Source organism: Pelodiscus sinensis, chromosome 1 (genome assembly GCF_052426305.1).
Source record: "Pelodiscus sinensis isolate ZL-2025 chromosome 1, ASM5242630v1, whole genome shotgun sequence".
In the NCBI taxonomy this organism is placed as follows: Eukaryota; Metazoa; Chordata; order Testudines; family Trionychidae; genus Pelodiscus; species Pelodiscus sinensis.
In genome coordinates this window covers 129,621,052-129,633,894 of record NC_143052.1, presented here as the reverse complement: position 1 = coordinate 129,633,894, position 12,843 = coordinate 129,621,052, and the positions used below count along the sequence as shown (strand labels likewise).

At 42.8% G+C, this 12,843-nt stretch overlaps 1 protein-coding gene across 5 annotated transcripts in view; it reads right to left on the bottom strand.

The window, feature by feature from the left end:
- ETV6 (ETS variant transcription factor 6) overlaps positions 1-7,770 on the bottom strand; it is a 174,161-nt gene extending 166,391 nt beyond the window's left edge. For 4 of the 5 annotated variants that reach the window (XM_075901018.2, XM_075901025.2, XM_006115482.5 and 1 more), the window contains exon 1: positions 7,265-7,769. Coding sequence is in view for 2 of the 5 variants with exons in the window: in XM_006115482.5 (XP_006115544.1) it covers positions 7,265-7,297 (33 nt within the window). In the remaining 3 variants the exon portion in view is untranslated. Of the gene's footprint in view, positions 1-7,264 lie in introns of all 5 variants that reach the window. The other variant, XM_075901033.2, reaches the window with a different exon arrangement.
- Positions 7,771-12,843: the final 5,073 nt, after the last annotated feature.

Here is a 12,843-nt window from a genome sequence, read left to right as displayed (position 1 = left end):
TGCAGGGGCCTGCTTTACCCTGGTAACGGACCACGCCCCTCTGAAATGGCTCAATACCATGAAGGATACCAACCCAAGAATACTCCGGTGGTACCTAAGTCTGCAGCCATACAAGTTCGAAATCGTGCATCGACCGGGGAGTGCCCACCAGAACGCGGACTGCCTATCGAGAAGGTCGGAGGGAGCCGCAGGGGGGGGGGAGAGTATAAGTAACGAAACGAGGGGGGAGTGGTGTGACGGGGCACTCGCGCCCCGCACTGAGAGCGCGCCGGGAGGCCCCGGGCGGCGCGACGGGGCACTCGCGCCCCGCACTGAGAACGCGCCGGGAGGCGCCGGGCGGCCATACCGGGGGGCGGGGAACGCAGCCCAGCCCGCCGCGACGGGCGGCAGTAATACGCCGGCTGGCAGGGCCCGAGAGGGAGGGGCCGGCGAGGCGCAGGGGGATGACGTCACGGGGGAAGGGTGGCTGGGAGGCGTCGCAGGGGAAGTGACGTGGAGGGGGAATGGAGCCGGCGGGGGGATTTAAACCCGGGACCGGCACGGTGCAAGGGAGCGCGGCGGACCGAGCTGGAGGAGGGGAGAAAGAAGGAGAGGTGAGGCCAGCGGGGTCAAGGGAGACGGGCCGGGAGGCCTGGTGGAGTAGGAAGCGGCCCAGGGCGGGGTCGTGGAGCCCGTGAGCGGGTGTGTTTTGGGGCGTTCCCCCATCCGCGAGGGAGGGACCACGGGTCCCTGCCTTTAGGGCCCTGGGCCGGGGTTCGGAGAGGGGGCGGGCCCGAACCCCCCTACTCCGCCAGCAGGCCTACCCGGCTCGGGTGTCACGCGAATGTGCGTAATAAAAGGGCCACCGGCCTTAGTGGTGACCGCTCAGGCTGATCTCTCTGTAACACAATTAGCTCATAGTGGACGCTGAGGGACGAACCAGTTTACACACCCCCACAGACATAGGTACTATCCCCATTTCATGGGTGGGGAAAATGAAGGCACAGATGGTATGTCTAGACTACATGCCTCTGCCGACATATACGAATGAGGTTTACAGGAGCGGTAGACGAAGACGTCCCCTGTTGACTGATCCGTGTCTTGACTCACGTGCTGTGCCAACGATCAGCTGATCCGGCACAGCGTGGTGGCCATTTTTATTTTAATGAAGCCGGGGATATTTAAATCCTGGCTTAATTGACTATGTTGGGTAGCCTATTTTACATGCCTCTGTCGGCAGAGGCATGTAGTCTAGACATACCCAGAGATATCAAAGTCAACGCCTCCAGAAGTGATCACTAATTCTGAGTGGCTTAGCTTTTGGGCATCCAACTTGAGACATAAATCTCAAATACTCTAAGGCTGTGTCTACACTGGCCGCCTATTACGGAATAGGCATGCAAATGTAGCACTTTGGAAGAGGCAAATCCGCGGGGGATTTAAATATCCCCCGCGGCATTTGCATTTTCATGGCCGCCGCTTTTTTCTGGCTTGCAAGTAGGAATAAGAGATCCTCCAGAATAGGGCTTTATTCCTGAGGATCGCGCCAGTCTGGACGCTTTTCTCCGGCTTATCTCCAAGCCGGAAAAAAGCGGCGGCCATGAAAATGCAAATGCCGCGTGGGATATTTAAATCCCCCGCGGATTTGCCTCTTCCAAAGTGCTACATTTGCATGCCTATTCTGTAATAGGGGCCAATGTAGACGTAGCCTAAGACATAGACACCCAAAACCAGTGGCACCTCAGTCTCTCTTGTTCTCTGCTTGTGGCACACAACAGTCTTGTTTTCTGGGACCTGAAATGCTTAAGTTTAACCCAAGTTCTGCATTCAATACAGAGATAATTAACATCCTCTGTTATACAGGAGGTCATGCGAGATGATCCTTCTGGGGGGGAAAAAAAGATTTTTTTAACTTCCTGGGAACCCAGGGGTCAGCTGTTCCTTGAGATAGGCAGAGTGCCATGCAACCTGAGTGATTTTTTCATAGAAGACCTTAAAAACCTGAAGCTCTCTTCAGTATGGACATTAAAGAGCACTTATTGCATTTGGTAAGAGATGGGATTTACCACAGTGTGTAACTGCAGAAGATTTCATTTCTACTGATCACCATTCTTATTACCTATGTGTTGTTTGGCTGCCTTCACCCGCCCCAAAAGGCACAGTAGGTATACAAAGTGCTTTGAGACACAAGTTGCTATATAAATGTAAATTACCATTACAGTGAATTCTATGTAATTGGGGCATGTTAAATAGGGATGGCTACTTGATTGCCTCCAAGGAAACTGACTTACCCTATGAGGATATAGAGTGAATAGTCAACCAATGCGTAATTGGGACAGTATTAGCAAAATTTTGATTCATGCAGATTAATTTTGCTAGTGCTAATTAGTTACGCGATTAATCGAATGTTAAATAACTTTGCATTGGTAAAGCCTGGTCTCTTGTGGTTTGAGCCTGCATCCACTGATCTTAATGAGAGTTTTCTGATTGGCATCAAGATGAGAAGAACCAGACCCTTAATACAGTAGATAAGTTTCCAAGTACGAATTAAGGGGTCTATCTTTCCCAAGTAATGAGTTAGCCTTCTTTAAGGGTGGCAGGACTCCAGTGGCATGAGCCAGAATTGTTCTAGAATGGAAATTTACACTGTTCATCATCACACTGGGGAGAAAAAAATAAATGGCAATTCCTTTAAAAAAAAAGCATTAATGAAATAGAAATCAAACACTGAAACTGGTATCTAGAAAGGCAAAATTCAGGTAAATGGCTCAGCCTTTTCATTGGTCCCTTGAACTCAAAATTTAGAACATAGTCTCTCTTCTAATCATTATAAATTAGACTTGACTCTAAAATGAGCACCTCTTTGGTGAAGCTCCACACCTATCAGGATTTGTATTGACGAAAATGGGGCTTTATTTAGGCACGAGGGCCTATATCAATCAGTGCAGTATACAGCAACATCCAAGCTTTGGAACTAGTTTGCATTTGAAGCATCAATGAGATATGCATAACAAATCAAGTTTGGATGAATTCTAATCTGCAAGCTGAACATGCTGACCCTTGAAAAACAGCAAGAAGAAACTTTCATTTGGATTTTTAAACTCATTCCAGCCAAGAGCAGTTTGGCCTGCATCATCCCGGGAAGCTTTTTTCTCTTTGAAGGAGTCGCACTTGTAGGTACCATATGCTTCTGAGACCAAAGCCTTGTTAAAAAAGTGATAGAAAAAAAAAGTTTTGTGGATAAAATGGACAGAATCTTCAAGCGAAGTTTTCAAAAATTGAGCCGGACTCCCAAAAATCATTAGATTGTATTAAAAGTCAGGAGATTTTTTTTTAAAGAAAATAAATAAATAAATCACTCTGGGCTCTTTCTATGTGCTTTTTGATCTTTTCTGGTGCACTCAGGTCATGTTTTAAGGCTCTTTTCCACAACCAGGAATTTTCTTAAAAAGAAAACAAAAAGCTGATTCTCATCAAATCAAATAATTTCAGGAGCTGGGAAGATTACTAGATAGCCTTCTGACTCTCAGGCTATGGCTACACTCAGGGCTGGCCCATAACATTTTGGCACCTGAGGCTTGGAGCTCAAATGATGCCCCTATGCCCCATCGCTTGGGTCAAAACTTTGAAAGGTCTCAGTTCTCTGGGTCCTAGTGGTCTCAGTTCTCTGGGTCTGGCACCTGAGACGGCTGCCTCAGTTTGTCTCATGGTAAGGCCAGTCCTGGCTACACTGCTCTGCCATGTCCAAGGAATGTGTCTGCCTTTCCGAAAAAAAATTTGGAAAAGCAGACATGGTTTTTTGGCATCCCTGTAAACCTTTTTCTATGAGGAAGAAGGGATGTTCTGAAAAAGTTTTTTTTCCTGACATTTGGCCCCGTGTAGACGGGCCAAATGTCAGAAACGCCTCTTTCAGAAGAAAAAAAGAAAAAGATGCGGTTCGCAATTTGTGTATCTTTTCCCGATTTTTCTTTGTAGTGTAGACATAGCCTCATTGATGTTAATAGGAAGGGCTGGCCAAACTGCGGCGAGCCCTGTTCGCCAGCCACACTGTCCAGCAATCTGCGCATGCGCAGATCACCAGAACCCGGCTCTTTTGGGTTGCAATCTACTCACCATAGGCGAGTAGATTGCATTATTTGTCGAGCCCTGTTAATAGGACTTCTTGCCATTGCTTATTCAGCAAGTGCATCAGTGTTCGTGGGAACAGGGCCTTGGCGTTCATTTTTTTCCCCTCACAGAAAATGAATGTTTATACACACACACACACACACACACACACACACTTGCAACAAACCAAAAATGTAAAATTTATCACTGTGTAAGCATACTCCCCTCCCCCCCAATAGCCATTCAACAGATATATTACTGTGAATGTGTATTGACTGAGAGGTGAGAGCAGACAAGCGTACTAGAACTTCATCCTCAGAAATCCTTCCTAAATCTTCTGATAGTGCTTTTCGGGTGCGGTAGGAACATCTCACACACAAAACAAAGCACTCTCCTTCACTCCTTTCAGTCTGGCTGTCCATGGTTCACCACACTAGTTGCTGTGGAATTTATTGCATGCTGATTTGCTCCTTGTTGAGGGAGGAAAAGCCCTAGCAAAATACTTATATCTATAAACACTTCGTCCAGTTCATAGGTTTCTACTGGAATGCTCTGGTCAACCAGACAATTCAACATTGAAACATGTGCTGTTTACAGCAGCAAGATACAAGACAGGGTCTCAGCAGACTTGTAATACAATGCAATGCTTGCTTATATGCTCTTGAGTAAACACTCTGCACTGCAAGCTGGCATGAGGCTATCATGCAATATTGGATTGCACTGGTATGGTTACACCATCATTTAGAGATGTTCTTTTGATTCCAGTTACTGACCTAGAATTACCTTTGGATCTATCCTGAATGAGACAAATGTTCAAAGATTGTGATAGTACGCAGTCGAACGAAGGGAAAATGATCCAAAATGGTTTGACTATTAAAGGGATATCATCTGTTTGAAATTCACATTTCTGTCGGAAAAGTTCCTCTTCAGTACTTAAGAGGAACAACTAAAAATTATAACTGAGAGAAGTCAGACAAAAAAAATTCCTTCCATTTTGTTTATTTGTGCATGTGATAGCACTCTGTGTATAGTTGGACTTAGGGCTTCCCCTGTATGGTAGCCGACTTCTCTCTTGCTAATGAGATCATCCTCAGTGTCAATGTGAGAGCAGAAAAACACCCATAAAAATGTGAAGGGCCTTTTTAAATATTCAGGCCACAGTATTTAAAAAAATATATTTAATGACATCCCGTTACGCATAACAAAACACTTCCATATTTCCACTATTAGTATGATGCAGTAAGAAACAGACAAGTAATATGTGGGGAACCCCTTATAATATGGTTCCATAATGTTAAATATTGTGGGGGATCAAGCATGCTGTACCGTAAATCAATGAGACTTTGTCACTAACTTGACGTGCAAGATTCATTTATTTACAAGATGCCCCATTTCTGATGCAAAGTAATGAGCCACTTAGCAGCATTGTTTTTAGTAGTTTGTGATCTCATCTCCATATATAATGTTTTTATGGGGTTTGTTAGAAAAATCAATAGCTTTTTACTTGTGTATATTAAAGCAGAATGTGTCCATAACTGGTACTTATTAAAAAGATGCTGCTTACTTAGCAATTCAGATTTTTCCCTTTATCAAAATGTTTTGCTATCCTATTAAACACTCACAGTATCCTCGTCTCTAGTTTGCCTATCCATGAAAAAGTCAAATAAACTATATTATTTATGCCATGGGAGTTCACAGGACATTGTGATGCAGTTAGTTTACCCAGAAAGAGAAATTACCTAGAATTTGAAAACTTCTGGGCTATAATCCGAAATGTGCAAACATGCAGGACAAAAAGGGTTCTTTTGCATTCAGTGGGATAAATAACTTTGTATTGCAGGCTGTTCCACCTTTCAGATACTATGGCAATCACCATTTCTGCCTACCTATTGACTGTCATAAAATGTTTCTGAACAGTACCAGTTATGGACACATTCCTATCCAGCTTGCAAGTGAAATAAAATAAGTCCTCAAGGAAAAAAAAAGTAATTCAAGCATAAATGGTGGGGGCAGAGGTACTTCAAAGGAAATCATTGTCTACATGGATTGTCTTGATAGGAAGGTTCTGGACAAGAGAGGAAACTTTCTTTTCTTCACTCTTTACACTGTCTCCCCTTAAAAGGGGAAACCTCGCCGTGTCCAATAGGCCAAGCCACAAAGAAACACACTCCTTTACAGGACCCTCGCAAGGCAAAGAGCGTGCTAGTCCTACTCATGGAGAAGAGCCACACAGCGATTAAAAAACAGCACCAACAGCCCTGCTCGTGAAAGTACACACTGCGTCCCTTCCACCACAGCAAACTTTCTCCAAACTTTCGAGCAGCAGCTGCGACAGCCAAAAAGCCAGGGTCGCCAAACCGCCAGGGGCCAGGTACCAGGTATTCTTTTAAACCATCCGCCGTGGCGTTGGGTCCAGCAGCGGCAATCACTCTGAAATATACTTGTGCACTGGGGGGGGGGGAGGGTCCCCCCTCCCCACCGTATTCACAAGGACAGAGGCATTCCCCCTTTTGTGCAATGGGAATCAAGCTAATCTGAGACTTGTTTAGAGTTGTCAGGATGCCGCGCACACGTCTGGCCAAACAAGCAAACCCAACCAACCCACCCTCCCCGATCATCTTGGAGAATTTCAAAAGCACCTACATTTTGCCCCTGCCATATGGAGGGCGTTTGCATATCAAACACTAACACAAGCGCGAGTTCAAATGTGCGGTAAGTTCTTCTCGTCTGAGAAAACAGGTCTTTCCTGCTCTTGCCAAACTAGCATTTCCATACAAACAAATGTTTCTATTGACATTTCTGCAGACCTTTCTCTCCCTCCCCCCCCCCCCCCCAAGCACAGAAAGTTCACATGTACTCTTCATGTCCAGGGACAAACAGACATCAGGCTGAGCCAGAAATTCGCCGAGTATTTACTGCCCAAACTCCAGCAGCCAACAAACAAAACAAGCTTGAGTTCCCGGCTCGGTTATGCCAAGGGTTTCATTGTATATTTCAAGAAGACAAAAAGGCAATAGAGAGCAAGGTTTTAAAAAAAACTGCATTCCCCACCCCCAGCCCGGTTCACGCACCCCTCCCAGAGGAGAGCTCACTTCGAAATATAATCTCTGCAATTTCCCCACGCTGCAAACCCTGTCTGGATCGAGGCAGGTTTCAAAACGGGAAAATGGGTTTTTACCTTGATGCAACACTGAGCAGGAGCCTCAGACATGTCTCACAGAAAGGGGGGGAAAGGAGCGAGAGATCAGGAAGTTCTCAGTTTTTTTCCACTTTCCTTTCCTCTCCCCAACCCAGAAATCCTTCACACACAGACGTAATCATTTAAGGAGAAGTTACTCCAACCATCTTTCCACATAGCCCCAAAGATCCTGCAGATTTGCCCCTCGGAGAGGCAGCCTGCATAGTTTTGTTGTGATGTTTGGCTGGGTTGTTTGGTTTTTTTCCTTTGAAGGAAGGGGTGAATATGTTTGATGTAATTTGCCGGTGTTGTGTTTTGAGAGCTGAAGGGTGAGGCTGGTGTCCTCGCTCTCTCCCCCTCTCCGTGAATGTTTTCCTTCCTGGAAGAGAGAAACTGAAAGACAGAAGTGAGAGAAAGCTCTTTGCTCATTGATCTTGAGAGTTTCAGGGCTGAAACTGACGTGAATTCCCAGCACTGAGCTCTGCCTCTTAAAGGAGCCCTGCCACCAGGAAATACAAGCTCATGTTACCGTCAGGCAACAGGGAAAAAGACATGCAGGGCATGGTAGGAGGAGAAAAAGAACGAGGGGAATCTGCTGACACAAAGGGGTGTCCAAATTGATGGTGAAATGAGAGAAAGAAGGGGGAGTTACATAGTTCTGGTCTCAAACCTGGGGCAGACAAAACAAACAAGAAAATGGGATCATAGAAGAAGGAAAGAAACAAATTGTTTTCATTGACAGTTCATTGCCCGAAGATCTGTTAACATTTAAACGCAGAGCTATCTGCGGGGAGGGGAGAGTCAGGTCTGGGAATGTTGCATGGATCTTTACTCCCATAGCAGCAGAAGAATCCCCTAAAAATGTACACACCGTTAACAATGGTAAAGTGGGTGCAGGAGGAAGGGGGCTAAGGAAGAAAATGGATCACAACGTGAGGATCACAATGATCTGAGGAAATACAACAATAGGCTTTGTTCTGCTTGCCGAACATTGCCTCTTTAAGAAAATCTACCAGGAAATGGGAGCTCGGGTTACAAACTGCACACAGGGAAATCTGGGCAGAGAGGTACACACAGGAGACAAAAGCATAAAGGGGCAGTGAAGAGACAGAGAGGATAAAACAAGAAAAGAATCCTTTAGCCAGAGAGACAGAAGGGGGGGAGGAAAAGGGAAATTATGCAGCAAATCAGAGGTGGAAAAGTTCCTTACCAGAGAAAATGCATTTAGCATTGAAAAGAGAGAGAGAGAAAGGATAGTAACACTTCCCTTTCCAAAGAAAAGAACTAAACTGCCTTTGGCATAGGATAGGTTTCAAGGCTATTCCTTTTAAAGAATCAGGTGGGAACTTGCAAATGAGTCTTTAAATGAAGAGTAATGGCAACAAAAAGTGTTACAATAATTGTTATCCATTAGATTGTAAAATCAAAGAGATTAAGAAAGGAGAGAGAAGGGAAAGAGATCAGTTGTGCCCTCAACTCACCCAGGCTAGTCTGATATTCAAAGCCCTTTTCCCACCCCCATTGAAAAAGGGGGTCTGGTATCCTAGGGAGATTTGGTGTTTTTCTCTCTAAAAGGTAGAGAGGGAAGTTTTCATTTACTTTTTATGGTATGTAATCTGCATTACCAGGAAAATTGATTAGATTAGTAGCTAAATCTTTTCCATTTCTAATTTCCATTCTATATTGCATTAACTGTTTATACAGTTATAAATTAGGATATATTGTATTGCATCTGACTTATTGAGATAGAGCACTACATATTATCAAGTTTTATGAGTGCTCTCTTTGTCTACATGTTTATCTAGTGCAGTATTACCATTGTCAGCTCCTGATACTATGGTGGATTTCTTAAAATCCCAGGTCCTGGAGTCATGTAATAGCATGAGAATTTCAGCTTCCATGTTTAGGTTTCTAGCCTTCATGTTTGTCAAGAAAAGTTTGATCCTTTAAAGGTGCACAAAACACATAAGGAAGTAAAGAGAACCCAACATGGTTAACCACATGATTTTTAAGCAAATGTCGTAACGGGAGAGGGCAGATTCCTTATTTTTGAATGTTTGGTGGGGGGCATCAGGCTTTCACCACACCCCTCTGTAGACTTATTTTATAGTCTACCAGGTTGCACAACAGGGAAGATACTTAGGCTACATTTTCATCTGTCCAGTTTCACCCAACTACTCCTACTTATTTTGCTGTGTTGTACTATCCTAAACAATTTCTCTCCCTCCTGAATACTGGCATCTTCCGTGTAGTTATACCCAGATATCACATGCTTTCTCAGGGCTTGTCCATGATGTAGCTGCACTATTGGAGTGCTTCCGTGAAGACACAAGCTATGCAGGCAGCTGGGGTTTTCCCATAAGTATAGGTAATCCACCACCCCAAGAGGTGATAGTTACATTGACAAGAGAATTTCCTCATTGACCTAATGCTGTCTCCACAAGAAGTTAGGTCAATTTAACTGTGTTGCTCAGGGCTGTGGATTTTTCACTCCCCTGAGTGACATAGTTACATTGACCTAATTTCCTAGTGTAGACCAGGCCAATCACTGGATTTAGTTCTTCTCTTTAGCTCTTTTCCCTGGGCTAAAACTTTAGAGAAAGTTAAAATTAAGTAGCCAGCTGTCAAAGTACTTGACTGAAGCAAAGTGGGTAATAAATGGGGTACTTTGGGAGATTAACAACATGGGAAAAGAGTAATAATATGCAAGCAGCTAATTAGTAAATAAGACAGCGGTAACAAGCCATCAACAGCAGTGCTGGTTACATTTAAGGGCAGGACTCAGATAAATTAATACTAGTGCATCAGGTATTTAGAATCAAGCCATATACTTCTGCCCCCCTTTCGGTATTATAAGTGCCAGTGATGTAGGCAAATGTTGGTGATGGGAAAATGAGTCATGCTAAATGTGGGGTGAGCATTCCTATGAAAATTGTGTAAAAGGATTTGAGGTCAAGTGTGGTAACTGTGTTGAGAATCAGCCTGACACATAAAGGCTGTATTGTACTCGAGCTAAAGAGATACAAACCGCAGTAATTGTTAACAACATCTCTGAGGAAGCTGTAACTAGGAGAAAAAGATGAGAAAATCAACACAGATACAGACTCATACTATAATAAAAATATTACAAATATTGCAGAAAAACAGGTGATAAAATATTAATAGAGGAGAAAAAGAAAGGTTTATTGTCTGTATGACAGAAATCATAAATTACAGATGACAAACAGGGAAAAAAATCCAAAAAAGTGAAAATTATACCAAGGATAAGGAAAAAATGCTACTGTGTTGTTAATCTATCAACAGACCACATTCATTCAATCTTGAATGAAGGCTGTAGTGAAACATGACTAATATGGAAATCACAACCTTTTGCTGGAATGTGCATAGTTTGGTAGCACATGGTCAAGAACAAGAAAAAAATATACTGAAAATAAGAACTAAACCAGATTGACTATGTCTCCAGAAAACATGGTTAATTGAAAAGCTTACAGTGAAAATTCCAGGATTTTAGACAAGACCAAAAACAAGGTAGAGATAGACGTGTTTCACAAGGTAAAGATTTAATTACACAGAATGTTGTTGAGATCCCAATGGAAAAGAGAAATATTTCTTTAAGGATGTAAAGGTAGTCAATTATTTTTGTCAAGGTCCAAACTTCTTGGTCGAGAGTTAGTCAAGATCAAGACTCCAGAGAAACATTTTTTTTACAGAGTAATAACAATGGCGATGATGATAATCTACTACATGCTTCAGAGTTTGTCTACCTGTCTGTCTGTCTGTTTGTTCAAGAACACCTCCTAAATGATAAGAACTAGGACTACCAATTTCAATATACAGCTTCATTTTGTCATAACTTAATGCAAGGTAAGGGATTGGTTATGCCGGGAAAATGGGGTGATGCTGGAATGGGATTGCTTCTCATAAAGCCATACAGAAAAGAGACAGAATCACCAGACAAATGAAAGGGGTTAGCTGAGGGTACATCCTTCCTTCCGGGACTGCCCTAGCCTCAAGCTTCCCACTCTCCGTCCCTCTCCTCCCCCCCAAGCACTCCATACAGAAACATTATTAGCTGTTCCTCTTCATAAGGGAGTGAGGGGAAAGTGCACAATTTACTGCATTTCTCACTCTGGCTGTGAAGTGCAGGGGGCATGCAGGGGGCAGACAAACCTGGACCTGTCCCAGCCCGGGCACGTGCACCCATCCTCCAGCTGTGCCAGCTGGAGCTGCACTGGTCATGGAGAGGTGCTTCTCACCTGGCCCCAAGCTACTGTGGTGAGGAAGGGCTGGGTAGTCTGCTCTCCCCAAGGCAGCCTGCACACTGATCCCCTTATCCCCAAAGCAATAATTTAAATGAAGCATGTACATTTTCATTGTATTTTCCAAAAACAAAGATTAATTGAGTTAAGGACCCAAGCAACACTGGATAAATCTTCAAGTAAGTAAATAAAAAAACTTTGTGGTCCTCTCAAAAGTGTTTGGTGATCCGGATTTGGACCATCGTCCACTTATTGACTCTCCTTGATTTAACCCATGCGGGACATTAGAAAGCTGAGAATAACAAGAAATAATGCAGAATGCTATAAGACCATATATTATATGTGACCTTAACAGTCATAAATAAAATGTGGGGAAGTAGGACAAGTGATAATAGTGGTGCATGTTTAGAAAGCTTCATTGACTAAAACACTCTAGTGGTTTAAAATGATTGCACCCCACTATGGCTATGTCTAGACTTCAAGGATAATTCGGAAAAAGAAACACAATATGCAAATTGCGTATATTTTCTGCTTTACTGTTGAAAGAGGCTTTTCCGAAATTTGATGTGTCTAGATGGTGCCAAATTTCAGAAAAAAACTGTTCTTTCAACACATCCCTTATTTCTCGTAAAACAAGGTTTACAGGGATGGCGAAAGAGTCCAAGAGTTCCTTGGACGCAGCATTGCTTTTCCAGGATACCAGAAAACATTCCAGGATACCACTACTATGCAGTGGGGAAAATATGAAGATAATATACTGAATGAAAAGTTTTATGTGCGGGAACTTGAGAAAGCTATTGCTATAAACAAAAATATGTCCCTCGACAAAGTTAATGTCTGCAATAGAGTGTTCAAATATCTTCCTGAAAGCAATTTCAGAATACTTTTGGAATTCTATAATATTATAGCACTAGCAGGTGAGGCCTGTCATTGACCTGGCAAACTCATTTTGCGTAGATTACACTTACAGGAAAGTTCAAGAAATGAAATATATGTCATAGAATTTTTTATTTATGTGCTTGCAAAAGGAAAGTAAAAGAACAGTTTTAAATTTGTAGAATTACAACTTCAAACACTATTAACTTTATTGAATAGTTACCATAAATAGTAAATTTGAATCAGAAACTCTTAATTAGTGTAGATGCTGGTGTTGGTTGAAATAAATATCGAAATAAATCAAAATAAAAAATGAAATTGAAATAAATCACTTGCACATAAAAATCTTTAGACAATGATATCAAGCAATCAATTCTGATTCTTTATAATATTTATCATATTAGTAGGTAATATGTGAATACATTCTTAAAAAGTAACTAACCA